Raw genomic sequence first — 20,788 nt, 5'->3', positions numbered from 1 at the left:
TCTATCTATCTATCTATCTATCTATCTATCTATCTATCTATCTATCTATCTATCTATCTATCTATCTATCTATGACCGTCTGGGAAAAAAAACTAAGGAAGAGACCAGTGAAGTGCTTTGTGTGGAGTATGGCACTGTACAGGACAGAAACATGGACATTACGACGAAGTGAAGAGAAACGATTGAAAGCATTTGAAATGTGGATATGGAGGAGAATGGAACATGTGAAATAGACAGACAGAATAGGAAATGAAGTTATATTAGGAAGAATGGGTTAAGAAAAAATAATTCTGAAAATGATCAAGAAGAGAATAATAAATTAGCTGGGTCAATGGCTAAGAAGAAACTACCTACTGAAGGATGCACTGGAAGCAGGCCTGTATTTACGCACGGTCAAAAGAGCCCGGGCCGAAAGTGGCAAATAAGTAGGGGCGGAAAAATTTAGAGATCGAGCTAAAAATAAATATTTTTTTCTCTCTTATACGGAGAAGGGACCCGAAGGCTTACACTGCAGCCTGAGGCTTATTGTGCTTATCACTCCTATTCTGTGAATGATTGAATAGCCAAACGGCCGCACTTTTGTACAAGTACAGCACACTGCACCGTGAACTTAACCCAGGTTATGCTATGGATGATGGCGAAATGAGTCCGAGGTCCAACGCCGAAAGCAATTCTGGTTCAATTGGCTGAGGAAAAGTCCCGGATAAAACGCCAACGAAGTTAGCCACGTGTGTGTTGCATTTCAAAACCTATATTCTACAGAAGCCTTTTGTTAAAGCAAGAAGTACGCCCGAATCTTTGGAATAAATAAATATCCTATTTTAATAATTTAAATGAAAGTTATAATGTGACTTCTTATGCAGTAGCTAGACGGCAGCACAGTGAAAATGATAAAACGTATTCTGCCAGTCTGTTATATAATATGATCAGGGCTTGAAGCTACGAAACTTGGCAAAGCTATTATTGTTACTTGCTAGGCTTTGTTCTAAAGGATAAAGATTAGAATGAAATAATAAAAGAAATATGAAAAAGAGAGATCGCATGACAGGATTCGATATCGATATCGATAATGTACAGTCGATTATGAACAGAATTATGTCAGTATTGTCATCCAAGTTCTTTTATAGCTAAATGTGTTTCATTTTGTTCTTATAAAACAATGTAAGTTTAATACCATATTTTACATAATATCTTTTTCACAATATTTTGTTATCCTCAGTCTACCATGTTTGAATTAAATAAACTTCGATGGGCCACTGGCATTGGACCTCACTGAGACTAAGTTTGCTGTTTTTATTAGTATATGTTGGTAGCACTAATTGTGATCAATTACAATAACATTCCCGGCAATTCGTGGCTCGCGCCATTTGTATGGTTAAGTTAAATCAGGTTGCAAGATAGTTTGTTGAATTACATGATTGTGAAATCTAACATTAGATTTGAAGACGAGTAATATGGAAAAGAGACGTAAATTTCAGCAGGGAAGTGGAGCTGAAGGATTGAAGAAAGCAAGGTAAACTATTCGTGCTTTGTATAGTATTATGACATGAACTGCAATACTTTAACAATATTATACAAGATTTTGTATTGTATGTGAAATACCAAAGAAGACTAATGTGTTTTCGTTATTGTTTATGATGTGAAAAGTTGTTATTGTTACCGATTTGAATTCTAACCTAATTTATAGTATATCTCATGCCTGTGTACAATATGCTAAAATGCTGCACTTTTATTGGCCTCATGTCACTTAGCTATCCTCTCATGTAACAACTTTAGCATTGGTATATTCCTCAGCCTCATATCAAGTAGCTATCGCCTCATCTAACCCACTCTCACCTTGTAGTAGTCCTCGGCTTCGTGTCTTTTAGTTATCTCCTCATCTAATCCACCCTATCATTGTCACAGTCCTCTGTCTCTTGTCATTTATCTAATCCCCTCTAACCTTGTCACATTTCTTAGCCACACGTCACTTAGTTATTATCCCCTCATTTAACCTTACCTAACCTTTACCTCGCAGTATGGCGGCAATATTTATAGAAATATAGCCTATACCGGTGAAGGATAAGACACAGAGTAACATATCCCCACGATCAGATACGAACACTAATGTACCTGCCTCCAAGAGATCAGAAGTCGTCTACCCTAGAATATAGGGTCTATACCTTAAAGTGTAAAATAATAGGCCTACTAAGTAGTTAGAACGAAAATGGTCGTTTTCCGCTCCATTTTAGTAGTTTTTACGCATTCCTCCGAAGTCAAATGAAGACGTTCGGAATAAATTTTGTCCAGAAAACGCACTGCCACCTAAAGTTTAAATAATTACCATATTCATTACCGGCAATAGGAAACATATCCTAATTAGGTACTGCTCATCTCAATATTCCCTAAATGCTTAGGGATATGTAGAAGAGATTTATAAACAATGTGAAATTGATTCGGATATTTAATTATACTGTGATGCTTTTTAGTGTTAATACCTAGTTTCTAATGTGGAGGTAAGCAAGAGGCCTTTTGGATGACAATTTTAAAAAATAAAAGCGAATGCATAGAAAATGAATACACTTCTCAAACATGTCTATTATGTAGACCTCTCTTTTGTTGATTTCTAAAAAACCATAAAGAGAAAACTGGAGTTCAGAAAGTGGTAATAATCTAAAAGAAGTGAACCATTGATGCACGTTCCCCTACTACAAGAAGCATTCGAGCAATGAGAAAAGCGGGAGGGGGGATAGTGTGGTGGAGAAAGCCATCTGTGAGGAAATGAAATAACTAGATGTTGGATTAAAAATGTCACAAATGCGTATAGAGTGTTAGTGACTTATTGGACAATGGTATAGTACGTTTTAGTAACAAGTATTATTGAAACAGTGTGTGTTCGATATAAGTGTACTGAAAATCAAGAACAGAGTCGTAAAAGTGTCAATTTTGAATGATCTAAAGTAAGTTGTTAGGATTCAAAGGGAGAATACTGATCAATTTAAATTGGGTCGAAAGTCAAGTGTAAGAGCGTCTACAAAAGGTATATCTGTAACGAATGTAATTGTGGCACCGGATACAAAAATTGTGAGGTCCATATTATATGGTTGTAAATGTTGACATAAAATATATCATATCATATAGAGTGTTAGTTGGGGAGGCCGAGACATAGATGGGAGGGTAATATTAAAATGGATTTGAGAGAGGTGGGATATGATGGTAGAGACTGGATTAATCTTGCTCAGGATAGGGACCGATGGCGAGCTTATGTGAGGGTGACCATGAACCTCCAGGTTTCTTAAAAGCCATAATAGTGACATCTACTCAACTCAAGTCTCCCTTCCCTGATATCTCTCTCTCTCTCTCTCTCTTTCTGTGATGTTTCTGTAGGCCTAATCAGAAGGTGCAATTACAACTTATTTATTATAAATTCCTTACCTGGGATAAACTCGAACCATCCACCCCTCAATCCACAGTCGGATGCTTTATCCACTATGCTATCGTAGCAGATGCTTGAAACAACTCAGATGTTCGTAATATCTTGAAGGTTCAGGGGAAATAATGTACACCCTTTGACACGGAAATTGGTCGCTGTTCAGAGACTAAGTCTCACCTTGGAATAGCTCGGGAATCATCGTGTGTACTGTGTTTACAGTCATGTGCTTTACATAGAGAGAGTCACAGCCTGGTCTTTGTAACTAGAAGAGCTATAAAGGCTTAATAGGGAATATGTCGTTTCGTGACAAAAGATATATCACTGCTACGACTTGATTTCACCCTCAAACCTCGATGCTTAATATTTTTCAGTGTGCATCATGTGCAAACCCCAACGACAGACAAAGCGACCATTTTCCGTGTCAAAGGATGTATGTTGTCAATGACGTAATGGGAGTTGTGAGTGTCTGTTGGGAATAATGGCATGGTATATTGTATTGTTTTATATCGTTGTGGTGTTTGTTGTTGTTCTTGTTTGAGAGTCATACTTGAGGCTAATGTACAAACCAATACATACAATAAAATGATTTCAGTCGCCAGCAGTTGTTCAGAAGGCATTTTATATCTTTCAGAAGCTCCTATGACGATGACGATGACATGGAAAATGATATGCCTGGTTCATTTGAAGAGGAATTGGCCTCCATGAATCTGATGGAATCTGAATTTTCTGAAGGAATTGATAGTCAAGAAACTAATGGCCAGGTACAACTTCAGTGTATAATATCCACTTTATTGCTATTATTATTATTATTATTATTATTATTATTATTATTATTATTATTATTATTATTATTATTAAACTGCGGATTTTAGGCACTAAAAACAGTTGAAATAGGCAGGCAAAATAGGCATTCAAAATTCTAAAATAGGCATTTAAAAAGGCACTAACAATTTCTAATTCTTAATGGCTAACACGACCATAGCCATTTAATAGTAATGCCATTATGGCAGCAGTGAATAACTGAATATTCCTCCAAATGTAATGAGAACTGATGCCTGTTGCCTGTAAGAATGTTCTTAAATTTGGAGAAACTTCTCTCCACTTCACACGAAGTGATGGGGCAATACTTTCCAGCTGGGGACCAAACCAGTGGGAACGCAGTAATGTCAGTGTCATTTCCAATCAGCAATAACACTTGCTCCCAACCAGGATTTCTTTCCACAATTTTCAAATACTTATTTCTCATTGTTTCTCCCACACTGCTTGGTATTTCTTTAAGAATAGTTTCTACTTTCTTCATAACTTGCATAGCACTGTGGAGTGGAATACTCCTCGTTTCCAGTTTCGTTATGTAAGCAGGCAACTTTTCAAAGTTTACTTTGATGAAAGCAAGATCAGATGTTAGCTTTGGGTTTTCCATGATAATATTTGCTGCTGGATAAAAAAGAAACAAATTACAGATTAAAAAAATATCGATAGAATAGCCAATAAATTAAAATATAATATATAATACGGATATTTAGGCAACTTTTAGTCATTTATAAGCAAATAGGCATTTACCAGTGAAATAGGCAATTATAGGCACTATAGAATTCGCTTATAATACTCGCAATGCCTTAAAATGGATATGTAATCTAAAAGTGTACGTCTTCAGGTTAAGGACTAAAATAGGCATATAGGCTTAAATCCGCAGCTTATTATTATTATTATTATTGTTATATATTCTGCCTCTAATGCATACTCACAATTGGTATTAAGCAATTATCATGTTTATCACCAGACCCAAAGATTCATAGGTCGTCCTCAGGTGGGATAGATAGATTTTTAAGGGTTGTAAATATCGTTAGCATAGGTATATTCCTTGACAAGAAAAGTAAAGTTGATAGTCCCATATAGAATTTTTTTTTCTTTCTTCTGGTTAATTGTGGCTCCTATATTCTGTCATTAAGTTACTTATATACATACCTAATATGTCTTCCTCATAATGTACAGTTGTCAAAAAAAAAAAGTGGCCACACTCTTGAACAGCGAATATTTTCAAAGTCCACTTCGGGTAGCGACGATGTTACACGATGCATATGCTTGTACAAGTAGTTCCGGAACTTTGAAAGTGTCCCATATCTGCGCCTCGTAGACCAGTGGTAGAGTGCTTGTTTAATGATTCAAAGGTTGTGGGTTCGGGCCTTCTTCAAGTTTTCATTTTATTTTTTGGTAATTATGCATAACAGCTACAGAAGCAATTTTAAATTTTATTATTTCCCAAAACCCTACATTTTTACCCCCTTTTTCAAAAAAACTTAAAAACAAAAGTAGGAAAACAACGTAAACCGCAAAAACTTAATGTAATAATTTTCACTTCTTTTTCAAGAAGACAAATATAAGCAGCAATAACCTAACCTAACCTAACCTAACCAAAATAGCCACACAAAGACTGAATCAATTTCACAAATTCGTCAAACATGATGAACCTTACCTTAATAATTCGGAGGATACAGGGCTGCAGCTGCTCTAAAGAATGCACACATTCTCTCTTCCATTAGATAACTACACTTAAACATATGGTCTCCCAAATATCCAATGACGCAACCAAACGAAAAACGTCCACAACACTAAGTTTACTATGTGCCAGAAAGGTACCACAACGACCAACTTTCTTCCGTTTCACATACTTCCGGTATAATCTCCCACAACGGAAGTTCAGATCCGTCTTATTTGCTCTCAACTCATGCCAACACACTTCGGAAATCATGCAATCCTTAAGATTACCGTAGTTCACGAAATAGTGTTCAATATCCTCCTCTCTCAACTCTATACAGATAAAAAACGAAATTCTACATCCATTACAACTCACAGCGATAGACCACCTACAAGATGAGAATAATACACGCATCAACTACGACAAACTACAATCATACAGCCAACGACTTAGAGACATTCTAGCTCGTAACATACAGCTATCACTTAACCACAACCATCCAATCATACTGGAAAAATCATCAGCCAATAACAACACACAACGCTTTATCACTTAACCACAACCATCCAATCATACCGGAAGACACATAACCCAATAAGAAGACACAACACTTCAGCCAATTAAATCATAATACATTAAAAGTTATGCACTCAACAACATAGTCTTCTAAACACGAGAGAAAAAAAAAGAAAGTTCAATTCTTCTGCATATTTAAAAAAATCTACTCTACCTCAACCGTAACTGACCTACGCATAATATACACGTACTAATAAATGAAATTCAATACTAAACACTATCAAACCACCAAAAATAACAAAATCGCCTCTGTAGTTGTTCTGCATAATTACTTATTTTTTAATCGTTCTTTAGCGATGTAAATGACATTCAAATTATCTTTTATATCCAGTTATCGTTCTTTATGGATATCACATTATTTATATTTTGTTATCGTTCTTTAGAGATATGAATAAAATTCAAGTCATCATTTGTATTCTGTTATCGTTTTATAACGATATGAATAATAATTATTACTATTGTAGCTACAGTATCTCCAATGGGGGTTAGCCCTATTTTACATATGTATGTTAGGGCTATAGTTTTATACACAAAAAAGATGAGCATAAAGAGAAATGGAAAAGAAAATTAAATTAGCTTACGCGATGTAAACAAAACATAAACAATCCGTAAATTAGGCATTGCGATTGCAAAACAAATATCAGTTATCAATTTGAAACATACAAAAACATTAACAACACACATACGTAACACTTCTATAACACAAATATGCAGCTTTCCATACCATACATCACAAATTAATACACAATAGTCACACAGACACAATCAAACTATAATTACGACATTGCGACGACATCAAGCATCCCATAACTGACTCACATACATAACAAATCAAGCATCCGTTGCAACACATACACTTCAACATAGTAACCACACTTTTAAAAGTTACAAATTTGGCTCCAAGAAGAATAAATAGGACACTGTTACTAATTACTATTCTTCTAAAATTTCTTAAATACATCTGTAATAAATCTGTGAAATTCCGATGTGAATAATATTCACGTTTTTTATATTGTTATCGTTCTTTAGTGATATAAATAATATTCAATTATCATTTATATTCTGTTTTCCTTCATTAGCATTATAAAATAATATTGAAGTTATTTATATTGTTATTGTTCTTTCGCAATATAAATAATCTGTATTTTATGTAAGTAATTATTATAACACAAATAACCATCTTTCTTTGTAAAATAGGTTATTTTATTTAGATAATTAAATACATATTATATAATATCTTACAGTATATTAATTAAACAAACCGATATTTATAATTTATATTTTGTTATCGTTCTTTAGTGATACTGTATAAATAATATTCAAGTTATTTATATTGTAATCGTTCTTTAGCGATATAAATAACATAAATTTAATATTAGGTTTGGAAAAATTCAGTTGCATAATACTGGTATTAGTTTTTCTTTTTGTATTATTACATTATACTGTCTTGAACCACAATAAAATGACAAGGAGTAACGAGGAATTGAACTGAGATGTTGACATCTAAATTCCGAAGTTCGTCCGCTGAGCTACGAGGGCAAAAGTGTGGAAACATTTTCGGAAAAATTGGCCCAATCACACTCTAAAATTTTCTGATGATTCGTAGAAGCTAGTCCAGGATGCGGGAGGCAAAGGCTAATTGAGATTTTCCGGTCTCTGATCGGGTCAAACATCCTGATAGAATTAATATTTATCCCTTTCCGTGACTTTCGGTGAAGTCCGGAGGGCCCAATTAGTCAAATCCACTCTCCTCATCTCCACGCTTGGGCCCCCTGGAATTTAATAAGATGCGAAAGAGATAGTGGTGCGCGGAAAGCAATGGGATGTTACCGCATTTAGGCCTATCTTTCCCAAGAAAAACTGCAAAAATGAACAAAGGAAGCTTTTAATAGAAGAAGAAGGATCCTCTGCGGACCTCTGGAAAAAGAACTAAGGAAGAGACTAGTGAAGTGCTTTGTGTGGAGTGTGGCATTATATGGGGAAGGAACATGGACATTACGACGAAATGAAGAGAAACGAATTGAAGCATTTGAAATGTGGATGTGGAGAAGAACGGTGCATGTGAAGTGGACAGAGAGAATAAGAAATAAAATTGTGTTTGAAAAAGTGAGTGAAGAAAGAAGATGCTGAAACTGATGAGAAAGAGAAAAAGGAATTGGTTGTGTCTCTGGTTGAAAAGAATAATAGATGACATTAGGATTTGTGGATCATATGCGGAGACTAAGAGGAGGGCAGAAAATAGGAAAGATTGGAGATTGCTGGGTTTGCAATGAAAGACCTGTCCATGGACAGATCACTTATGAAGGTATGTTCAGAATGCCTGGAATATCGTGTCTAAGAACAGTCGCTATTTGCAAAGACTAGTCAATTCCATGCCCACTCGACTGCAAGATGATCGAGATAAGAGGAAGATAGACTAAATATTGAATTGTGGCTTTTTGTTTTGTTTTTTGAACGCTTAATTGTTTGAATGTTTTAAGGCCGACGCCAGTAAATTTGTTTTGTTTATGCCACGAAAGATATTTTTATTGAGAATAAAATCTTTTTTCTTTCCATTTGCAGCCACAGTATCATAATGATAAAGTCATGGCATAATATATTAATGAACCTGATGTTAATTACTAAAATAATCGTAAAAGAGAAAGGAGCCATTACGTATAGTTTGTCTCTCTCAAAAACAGAACAAAAAAGAACATAAAAAGCACGAGGTTGTAGTCGAACGCAGGACCTCATGAATAAGAGGCCTGAACGCTACCATTACGCTATCGAATAACACACAGAATACTTCAATTATAACAGTAGATATGAGGCAACGTGGTCCAACAACATGTAACATCGCCTGTCTCCGAATTGTAGCGAAGATACCCGAAGGAACTTTGTTTCAGGAGAGCAGCCACTTTTTCTTTTGACAGCTGTACCTCTCAATAATCTGCTTTCTTCAATCGAGCATATTCTAGGCTTTATTCCATACTTCTGCAAGATTACTGGTACTTGAATATTGCAGTCCTTTTGTTATTATTTGCTGTTTTGAGGCAAGAATGTTTTATTGTGTATAAAATTGTAAAAAAAAAAAAAAAAAAAAACTTTTAGTAATGTGTCTCTATATGAAGATTTAGTTTGACAGCGATTTTAACTGTTTTTTTCTTATTTCATAGTTGTCATTTTTTTATTTTGAAGTTAACTTTTAAGCATTTTAATTAAAGGGCGCGAATAGCTGCTGTTGCTGCTTTTAGTTGAAACACTTTTGTATAATTTTTCAGGAACAACAAAAATTAAATTTTAATACATTGTTAATAGTTACCTTATGGGAAGGAATGTAAACATAATTTTCAAAAATTATATCTTCACGTTTTGTAATTAAATTTCAACTAATTACACTAATTAAAGCAAAAAAGACATTAAAAATGAGGATTAAGCCCTTTTACCTAAACACCATCGATATTTTATAGGTAAAAATGCAATTAATTGTAACATGTTTTTGATTCCAAATAAATATTTGCTCTTGCCAAGATTTATAGTGTTAAACATTCAGCTGTTTTGTCATATGTAATCTTATCTTTCACGCTACTAGAGTGCAAAGTTTTTACGAAGTATATTACATAATCATTATAATGTAGAAGGCAAGACTTGTAGCTCATTCAGCAGTATAGTGAAAATAGTCCATGTGGGAAGTTACGAAGGTATTTATTCTAAAAATTAAACTAAATTTATAATACGGGATTCAGTTGATGTCAAATTGTCATATTGACAAAATTATCTTTCGGAAATATAAATGATATTGGATAATATGTAAACAGTGCCCAAGAGTTTGTAATGTGATGTTTTTTGTGTGCGTGCATATGGGGGGTGGGCACATACATGTCATTGCAATAAGAAACCTATGTATAAAACCGAAAACAATGAAGAAATAACTTAATCAGTGAGCCTTGTTTAGAAATTAGCAGAGTTTGACAATTTGTAAAACAAGGAAACATCAGGCTTTCCGTAAATAATATTGTCTTGTTTTACAAATTGTCAAAGTCTACGAATTTCTAAACATGGCCAACTGAGTAAGTTTGTTTTTTCATTGTTTTTGGTTTTATACATTAGTAATTTATGATACAAGGTTGGGAAGTGCTTTTTACAAAATGGAGAAAAAATTTGAAAAACGAGCAGAGCGAGTTTTTCAGTTTCCGAGATTTTGTAATGTACTTCACAAACTTGTATTATACAAAATTTTTTGCACGATTATATTTTTAAAATTGCAAATACAATAGTTATGTTTTGCATCGAAAGTTTAGAGCAATATTATTTCAAAGCCTTCACGAAACTGTACTGTAATGGTAACTAAGCAACAATAAGTGACTGTAATGGGTCTATTTCAATATAATTTTATGTTATGAAGAATGATTTTCATGGCAACAAGTTTCTGTATGGGAATTCTAACTTTCGAGGCCTACCAACAATAGTTGTAAATACAACAAAATACACGATCGTGCAAAAATATTTTTTATATCCATGTTAAATCCCTATGTCCTATACAAAAAAACACAAGGTAAAAAAGGCTTTAAAAATTTTACAGTGGCTTGCCAGTCAGGCAAAAATTTCACTAGTCACCATGGTCGAACTTCAGAAGTGCAATTGAAAAATCTTAATTTTTTTTATGCTCGACCATGCCGAAATGTAGTAATTATACACCTGGTAGTAGCCCTTTAATGCACCTCATTAAAGTACACCTGTTCATTATAATTCAGTTGTTCAGCCAATGAGAAATCTCCATTGTACTGATTGTACCATTATAAAACCGCAAGTATCGATTATTCTCGGATATGCAATCGAAAGACAATTAGCGAAAAGTCACGGAGGCTGGAAATCCAATACTGTCGCAGAAGGTTATGTTCTGTTACTACAATAATTAGCGTTAATTGTAAATAATATTCAAATAAATTCAATTTGTCATCTCGTTTTGCAATTCTAAATCAATTTCCAGGTTATATCAAGCCTAATGTTCATGTTATTCTCTAGATTATATCAAGGTCAATGACTCATTCGTTCCTCGGAAAAAATCAATACTTTCGCGTGTGCGCACATCTCACAATTCAGGTCAGTTCCGTTCCTCACTTACATAACCATAATATAATACTTATGAATAATTTCTAGTTAGAAATATAGTCGAGCATAAAAAGTTGTATGAAACTTGCCTATAATGGTAATTAAGACGCTTGTATGAAAATTACGAAAGTCGCTTACACTCGTTTCATAAACAAACATACTCGCGTCTTAATTACTACCATTATAGGCTCGTTGCATAATGTACTATTTCGCTCTTATTAAAATAAAAATTTTATCTTTTCATAAATGAGCAGACAAGTGCCTTTTTAAGCACTTTGTGTGTGCACATGGATTTTTATTTAAAATCTCCAATAGGACTGCCACATCTTTGAAAATTTACATGTAACTTAATATATCTTCTTATATTTTAAAAGACACCCCACTCTGGCTACTAGCAACAGGCATCTATAATGAACACCGATCAAAATACCCCTCTTTTCTCGTGAAAAACAACTGACTAGACTACAGTGGACTATAGTGGATTTTATGTTGTCAGCAAACAGTTGGATACATTAAGAAGATTGATTGATTAGAAGACTATAAAGTTTCATGTATTTTGTTTTTGTCAGGGTCCAGATATACAGCAAACAAGTTCAAAATGGAGTCGCCCAGATCCTCCGCCACTCGATCCACGTCAAGATGCACTGATTTTTCAACAGTTAGATATAGACCATTATACAGGTACAGTCATTTTAGTTCCACTAGAAATGTTTAATGTGTTTTAAGAAAAATAAAAGGAACAGGTACTTTTGAAGCTGTCATAATTGAATCATTGCAGGTTCTCCAGTGGCTGGCATGCCTGGAAGTCAGCATGGGCCTGTACCAGTCATGCGGATGTATGGTGTTACAATGGAAGGTAACTCCGTTTGCTGTCATGTCCATGGTTTCACACCATACTTTTTTGTATCAGCACCAAGCAATTTCACTAATAAGGACTGCTACGCTTTTAAGGTAAGAGCACAGTTCCTTTGTTGTGCTGTGAAATATTTGAATTTTCTGTAGTTTGAATTTTGAGTAGCTAGTTTGAATTTTGAGTTGCCTGGTGGTGTATAAGAGAAGGCTTGATGGCCTTAACTCCACCATAATAAATGAATAATCATTACTGTTATTATTATTATTATTATTATTATTATTATTATTATTATTATTATTATTGCTGCTGCTGGTGTAAAACCCATTTTTAACGTTTTTAGAGGACTTTTTTTTTTTTTTTTTTTTTTTTTTTACCAAATGGGGGTTTATACTAAATTGAGGTTTCTTTATTTTCAGTCAATAAAATACACAAATTTTCTGAAATCCCTCCCTACAGGCTAACATAGACAATTATATGCGAATACTCCTCACATATTTTTTCTGGAATTTAGCAAAGAAAAACTGTGATGCACACATTATTTAAAATAAGATTGGTACTGCTTCGCCTCAAATACTAGATCCTGTTATACTATACAATGATTCTTCTGCTAGTGATGATGAATAGAGGTAAGGGACCACAATTAACATTAAATTGATAAAGATTGTAGTTAGCAATTTTTTCTTTTTTTGATATTGTAGGTAGAGTTCTGGATGCTTCTACAACAGCATGTGAATATTATGACGCGTTTCTTAAAACAAATTGATATTTTATTTAGTTTTGGAGTACATTATGTAGGAGTAATTTCTTGCAAATAAAACACAAATTACAGCCATTTTTTTTTCCCCCGTCCTAAAATTAGGATGCGTGGTTTCTTCGATGGCATGGTGTATTCACGTATATACGGTATTTGAAAACAAATGTGATATACTATGCCCAGAAAATGCTTGCATACCTAATCTGAATATGTACTTAATGTACGTCAATTTTTTTTAATAGTGCGAAAGTGTTGTGTGCTTTTTATCACAACTGTGCTTCAAGTTCAAAATGTCCTTTTTCACTTGGTTTACCATCTTCTTCGTCTTCATCACCACCATCACCATTCTGCTCACTTTAGTTGTCACAGATTTCCTGAACATCACGGATACCTGTTCTGATTGCATTATCATCAAACTCTTCAAATGTAATGGGTACATCACTGAATATTTGTACCCTGTCTTGACGATCCACTCTGTACTGGTATGTCTTCCTGTTCATCTACTTCTTTACTAAAGCATCATCTTGCTGAAACACGTGATGACAATGCCAAGCACATAACAGAAAGTCAGAAAGGCCAAAAGTCAAGCAGTCTTTGCATTTAAACTGCCTGAAACATCATCTTAATTTGGCCCTGCTTGGATACGGCCAGGCTGAAACCTCTGGTTATCAAATGACTGCAAGCTTCAATAATTTCTTATGTTTTGGAAACATTATAATGAGGAATAAAAATTCGAGAATTCCTGCTAAATTTTGGTTTTATTCTAAAGCACATTACACTAAATCGAATACAAAAATACATTGCTCTTATGGAATCATTTTTGGGACCTGAAATTTCTTACATTAAATGTGGGTTTACTTTAATTCGAGGTTACACAAAATTGGAGTTTTACTGTATACAGTAAATTAATGGTAAACTATTTGCCTTACAAGAATGAAATGATTTAGTCCTTCTTTCAATATTTATTTTTTTACAGATATTCAATTTGTGATTTTGGAATATGAAAATACAGATTAAAATAATCAGATTATCTTTCCCTCCCATAATTTCTTTCATACTTAATTTTTTCTGGCCAGGATTTTCTTGTTGATTTTCTCAAAACATCTATTTCTTTAGATAGAATGTTGTTTGTTTCCTTGATTGATAATTTATTGCCATGTCTCTGAACCACTGTCAAATGCATGTTGAGATACCTCCGACACCGTCTTTTGGCACACAAATGAGTTACTTACAGTTGAACTATGACAGAGCCCATTTACTATGATTTTCTCATAATACCTGCCTTAGATTTAATAAAATTAAATTTGAAAAATTTTCACGCAACCCTTTTTGAAAGATTGGTCATCAGTACTGTTCGGATAAAGTAGTTGTATCAGGATAGGCATCCTTGGTCCATGCATTCTGAATCTGTACAGAAGTGTCAAGTGTGGGTACTTTTTGAAAAGCTCTTAATGAACTTTATTCAAAAATAAAAAAATATATTGGGTGTTCCATTTAAAATAAGAGAGTTGGAGTTACTTCCGGTTAAACCGGATGTAGAAAAAACTCGGTAATACCATTATTGAGTTCTTAGCATATGGTTATCCTCACATACCAAATTTCATATCACTGAACCATATGCTTCAAAAGTTATTTAGGTAGGCATTTATTATTTTAATATTCGATACACTTTTCTGTTTTCTTGACTTAGCAACACTGAATTTGTACAGAAGTATCAAGTGTGGGTAATTTTTGAAAGATCTTAATGAGCTTTATTCAAAAATAAAGAAAAATATATTAGGTGTTCCATTTAAAATAAGAGAGTTGGAGTTACTTCCGGTTAAACTGGAAGAAGAAAAAACTCGGTAATACCATTATTGAGTTCTTAGTATATGGTTATCCCCACATACCAAGTTTCATGACACTGAACCACATGCTTCAAAAGTTATTTAGGTGGTGTGGGACTTTTAACTAACCCTATATACAGTATATATAAAGCAAGTAAATTTTTAACGTTTTTTGTACTTCATCAGATGGCACTCAACAAGGCAGTGATGGCAGACTTGAGGTCGAACAGAGAAGGAATACAAGAAGCTGTCCTTGCAGTGGAGCTGATACATCGCCTTAATATAATGGGATTTAGTGGAGATGATAAAGTTCCCTTCATTAAGATTACATTAGCCCTACCTCGTTTGATTGCAGCTGCTAAACGTTTGCTAGAGAAAAGCGTCATTTATCCACCAGCTGGATCACATTCCTTCCAAGCTTTTGAATCAAACATCGATTTCGATATTAGGTAAGTACTTACAAGTTCTATTTCGATCTTTTCCTTGCATTCATGCGAATTTAGATCAGTTCTGAATGCTACTCAATTTTAATATTTCCATATGAAGTGCTTGTTGTGTATTGTAGTTTTCGGTAAAAGGCCAAATAATAATAATAATAATAATAATAATAATAATAATAATAATAATAATAATAATAATAATAATAATTTAAACTCTGTGCTATTTAAATTTGTACATCACTTATGCTGGAAGACTTAAATACGTATGAAAAAAAAATTCAGTTTTCATGTTACATAATTCCTCCTACAAGTACAAGAAAATACACTTCCAGTGGATACCAAATCATGCAAATCTATAAATAAACAAAAAAGAGAATGAAATAACTGAAATGTCTACTTCACAACATCCGAGAGAACCACCTGCATCATCAGAAGCTTGCATCATAGCTACTATATATATAAAATAATCACTGAAAACTGGAGAAAAAAATTGAGTTGAACTCCATTATAACGTCATTGAAGGGACTAAAGAAATTATGTCACAATAAATGAGTATCATTTCAAAAATAAATAAATACAATAAGTAAGTAAAATTCAAAGAAGAAACACATTCACAATATTACTTATTTTATACTAAATTTTATATAGATCTACAGTACTGCAACTTTCTAAAATACTTTATGACATATTTGGTTTTTCTATTTTGAAAAAATATTGTACTCTATTGTAAAAAATTGCGAAATTGATCTGCGTACTAAGTTCTATAATGCAAAATAAGATACATATAGTACTGAGTTTAGAATATCAGATGAAAAATCTGAAATTGTTTTCTGCTCCAGGTTTTCAAAATACTGAATCTGTAAATCAGTCTCACTTTTTCTTTAACCAAACCAAATTCACGGCCTACCTCATACTCCACCTTCTTTTCTTAGAATTACAGTTCTTGGTGGTGGTGGTGGTGGTGGTGGTGGTGGTGGTAGTAGTAGTGGCAGTGGCGGTGGCAGTGGCAGTGTCTTAAATAAAAAACAGTCTAATTAGACTCATGCTTAACAATATTTTAAATTGATTATACACATAAGAAATCACTTTGTCACACCTGACGTTAGAATATTCTTACTTCTCATAGCTTTATTTCAGTATAATTGCATTTGTAATTCATTTTCTAGGTTTATGGTGGATGCAGAACTGGTTGGCTGTAGTTGGGTTGAATTACCTGCTTCAAGCTGGAAAATTCGAAGTATGTCACAACGTATGTCAAGATGTCAGATTGAAGTAGATGTTTCCTGGGAAAGTTTGGTGTCTCATGCACCAGAAGGAGAATGGGCAAAAGTGGCACCATTTCGCATCCTTAGTTTTGATATTGAGTGTGCTGGCCGAAAAGGTGAGAAAGTTTATAAACTTCTGTAGTTACATCATTTCAAAGTAACTTTATTTAGTACAAAATTGACTTTCGCAAAAAGTGTTACAGACCTGCACATATCTCATATGTGGAGATTTTTGTGTTGGAGTTTAAAGTAATGGAGTAGCTCAGTCTGTAGAGCATTCGTGCGCTAAGCGAAGGGTCCCGGGATCGATACCCGGCTCTAGAACAATTTTTTTTTTCTTGAAATTATTCAAGCCTATTAACTTAATATCAGTTGCTATTGGATCTGTTGGTGGATTAAATCAAATATCGATCCGAAAAATCTTAACATACTCTTCAATTAATCATATGGGATGAATGTTATGTTTTTTATTTAACGACGCTCGCAACTGCAGAGGTTATATCAGCATCGCCGGATGTGCCGGAATTTTGTCCCGCAGGAATTCTTTTACATGCCAGTAAATCTACTGACCTAGCCCGGGATCGAACCCGCAACCTTGGGCATAGAAGGCCAGCGGTATACCAACTTGCCAACCAGGTCGACTATGGGATGAATATTAGTAGCCATAAACATTAGAGAAAATATATGAATTATCTATTTCCTGATCTACTCAATACTAACTTTAACAATTATTATAATCGTTTGATCATATCAAATTTCATTTATCAATCAAACATTTCTGATAGGAAATGAAATATCCACAGTAAAATTTTTTATATTTACCACTATGTACTTCAGTATATCATAATAATATATTCAAGCCTGCTTCACAGGGAACTTCTACCTGAAAGCCAGATTTGCATAATATATTCATTACTCAGGTACGTTAACAGGAAGCCACAATTTAAGTCACACAGAATTCTGTGCACTCAAAGTTGGGTTTCTGGCGTCTTGTCAGCCCATTTGAGTTGTATGGATATAAAGGGAAGAATTGTGATGATGTCGTGGAGTAGCTCAGTCAATAGAGCATTCATGCGCTAAGTGAAGGGTCCCGGAACAGTTTTATCCCTTGAAATTATTCATGATGATTTAGTTTTGGAATGACGCTCATAAATACATTTAATATCGTATTTAGGCAATAAAAGTGTCTGTAATAATTGAAGTGTCGGCTGGAACAACATTATAAGTAACATTTGGTAAAATTTACAGGAGCTGCAAAAATGTGTACACGTACAAAGTTGTTCTTATAGGGTAGCAAACTTTTGAGTGGACAAATTTCACGTACTGCATTGATGGACAGTTGCAAGCCAAAGAGTATAGCAAGGTAACATGACATACAACATTATTACATGGAAACACGCCGAATGAAAATTTTGTAACTTACAATGTTGATCCAGCCGATGCTTCAATTATACATTATATAAATGATTGTGGAGTGCCTGTAAGAGCACAAAATCCCCTGACAGTGATTGAAGTCAAAGTAATATCAGCCTTTGAGAATAAAATGAATAAAATTACAGGAATCATTAAACAACTTAGAATATTCTGGGCAGGTGATACAGTCCTAGTAAAATAAATTACTGGAACACAAAAATATATTTGCTTATATACAAACCTCTCTTATTTCTAGGTATCTTCCCTGAGGCCAACCACGATCCAGTGATACAGATAGCAAATATGGTGGTTAGGCAAGGAGATCATGAACCATTTTTACGAAATGTATTTACACTTGATACATGTGCACCAATAGTTGGTTGTCAGATTTTGAGCCACAAGGACGAAAGAAAAATGTTGGAGGTTTGTAATTATTTGTTGAATCTGTAAAACATGTTATTTCTTGATTCATCTAAACTAAATTCATTATTAATTTATTCTTTATCTTGGTGCCATTTTTGGTCATTACAGAATTTCGATATAAATTTTACTAAATGCAGGCCTAGTAAAGAGGAATATTACTGTTAACAGGCTTGGGCTGCATTTGTTCGTGAAGTGGATCCAGATGTATTCACAGGCTACAATATCAACAACTTCGATTTCCCATATCTCATTAATCGTGCAAACCATCTCAATGTCAAAGATTTTACATATTTAGGACGTATTAAAAACATCAAGTAAGTAATACATTATATATATTATAGTGTTTACATATTTTATACATACTGTATATCGTCATTGCACCTCCAAAATTCACTATGTGTTTTTAAAAAAATTTGCAGGAAAAAGAAAAAAAAGCATTGGTACTTTTAATTCCCTTGATTTTCAAAGTTACTTTCAGTATAATTTCGTCATTTTTCTTACAGTAATTCAAATTATACCGAAAGTAGCTTTGAAAATAAAAGGAATTAAAAGTGACAATGCTTTTTTTTTTCTTTCTCATGCAAAATCTCTTCAAAAACACACAACAGATCTTGAAGGCACGCAACGATACATAGACAGGCTTTTCTTGCATGTCTGTAAATATTTTGTTTCATTAAAATAATTTTATTCTTATTATTGTAACCTAAAAAACTATACAGAGTATATTACATCTACTTCATTATTACGTGTTTCATTCTGTTTTGTGACATGAAAGTTCTAGAATACATTGTTTTTTTTCTTAAGAAATTAACCTCACAATACCAAAGTATGGTGTGTTTAAAATGCGGTACTATGTACACAGAAGTCACTTTCCAAATGAGGAAAATAATATTATTTTAAAACAACAAAAATTATTATGACAAGAATCACGAGAATATCCACAGCATGGATCACAATAAGGATCGCTACAAGGATCATGACATGGTGCTTGTCTTTGACCATGTTGTGATCCTTGCGGTTCTCATCGTGGTCCTTGTAGTGATCCTTAATGTGATCTTTGTTGTAGTGCTTGTCATGGTCCTTGTTGTCCTTATTATGATTCTTATCATGATTACGGTTGCCAACTCTGGTAAATAAAATTACCAGCCATTTTACACACGCAAGTTTGGATGAATGTATATAATATACTAAATACAGAATCTGCTACTCCCAAAGGCAATTTATGATTATGTACCACATGGCCAAAGATCTGTGGGTCATCCTGCTAAGAGATGGCGTGAAAATTTTATGAGAGACCGTAACAGGCCTTATGGCCTAACACTTGTCAAGCAGAAGAAGAAGACAGAATCTGCTATATGATATGAGCAAAATAATAATAATAAATTGAGAAACAATCTTGCTTCAGTGTTCCAAAATGCACTTTTAATTTTGTGTTTGTAGCTTGATACCACAACCTTAAGAACTTCTTTTTATTTTGCTATAAAGTGATAAAATTATAGATAGCAAAATTTAAGATTTATCCCTTTACAGAGTTAAGCTTTTTTTACTTCCACACTTAAATGATTCCTCCATTATTCCACAACATATTCATGAGACTGAATGCATGCTCCACAAAAGAATTACTTGCGGAAATAGGAAACACATGTTGAACCACCATTCTTATTTGTAGAGATTTCTCTGAGGCATCCCTATCCTGAAAATATTTACATTATTTTATAAAACTTGTCAAATATGTATCTTTCATAAAGGAAGGATCCACGACATTTAACAGGCACAATTCATCATAGAGTATATCTTCATCTAATTGCATCTTTAGTTTTTGTCTAATTCTTAAAATTTCTTCCACTTTTGGTGCACAGCTATCAAGTACTTAGGCTGAAGAATACTTAAAAATTTCCATTTTGTCTTTAGCTGCTCTGAATTAAAGGTTAAAATGTCCCACAAAATAGTTGAAAATACCTTTTAACATATACGATAAAAACTGTTATCACAAGTTTTCAAATTCATTTAATAAAATTACAGGCACAAGTAGGGTTGGTAAGAGGTTCATACCGGCTCTGATCTTATGTTGAGATTCGCCAAAATTTCTGGCCGTACCAGCAAAATACTGGCTAGTTGGCAACTCTAATCATTATTCTTGTTAGTCCTTGTCTTTGACCTTATTGTGGTCCTTATCATGATCCTAGTCATCCATGTTGTCTTTGTCATGGTCCTACATTTGTCATTTCAAAATAAATTTCCTTTCCTCATTTGGCAAGT

The 20,788-nt window shown here is 33.8% G+C and overlaps 1 protein-coding gene across 2 annotated transcripts in view; it reads left to right on the top strand.

The window, feature by feature from the left end:
- The first annotated feature begins 1,295 nt into the window (after positions 1-1,295).
- The window catches only part of PolD1 (DNA polymerase delta), a 52,199-nt gene continuing 32,706 nt past the window's right edge, over positions 1,296-20,788 (top strand). Inside the window, exons 1-8 of one of the 2 annotated variants that reach the window (XM_069831338.1) lie at positions 1,296-1,513; positions 4,044-4,173; positions 12,125-12,236; positions 12,334-12,506; positions 15,175-15,437; positions 16,595-16,809; positions 18,363-18,529; positions 18,698-18,843. In XM_069831338.1, the coding sequence (XP_069687439.1) occupies positions 1,455-1,513; positions 4,044-4,173; positions 12,125-12,236; positions 12,334-12,506; positions 15,175-15,437; positions 16,595-16,809; positions 18,363-18,529; positions 18,698-18,843 (1,265 nt within the window). In that variant the 5' untranslated portion in view covers positions 1,296-1,454. Of the gene's footprint in view, positions 1,514-4,043; positions 4,174-10,076; positions 10,145-12,124; positions 12,237-12,333; positions 12,507-15,174; positions 15,438-16,594; positions 16,810-18,362; positions 18,530-18,697; positions 18,844-20,788 lie in introns of those variants that run through there. The other variant, XM_069831339.1, reaches the window with a different exon arrangement.

Source organism: Periplaneta americana, chromosome 7, assembly GCF_040183065.1.
Source record: "Periplaneta americana isolate PAMFEO1 chromosome 7, P.americana_PAMFEO1_priV1, whole genome shotgun sequence".
Classification (NCBI taxonomy): domain Eukaryota; kingdom Metazoa; phylum Arthropoda; class Insecta; order Blattodea; family Blattidae; genus Periplaneta; species Periplaneta americana.
The sequence above is the reverse complement of the archived record's forward strand: the minus strand, read 5'-3'. Positions and strand labels throughout refer to the sequence as shown.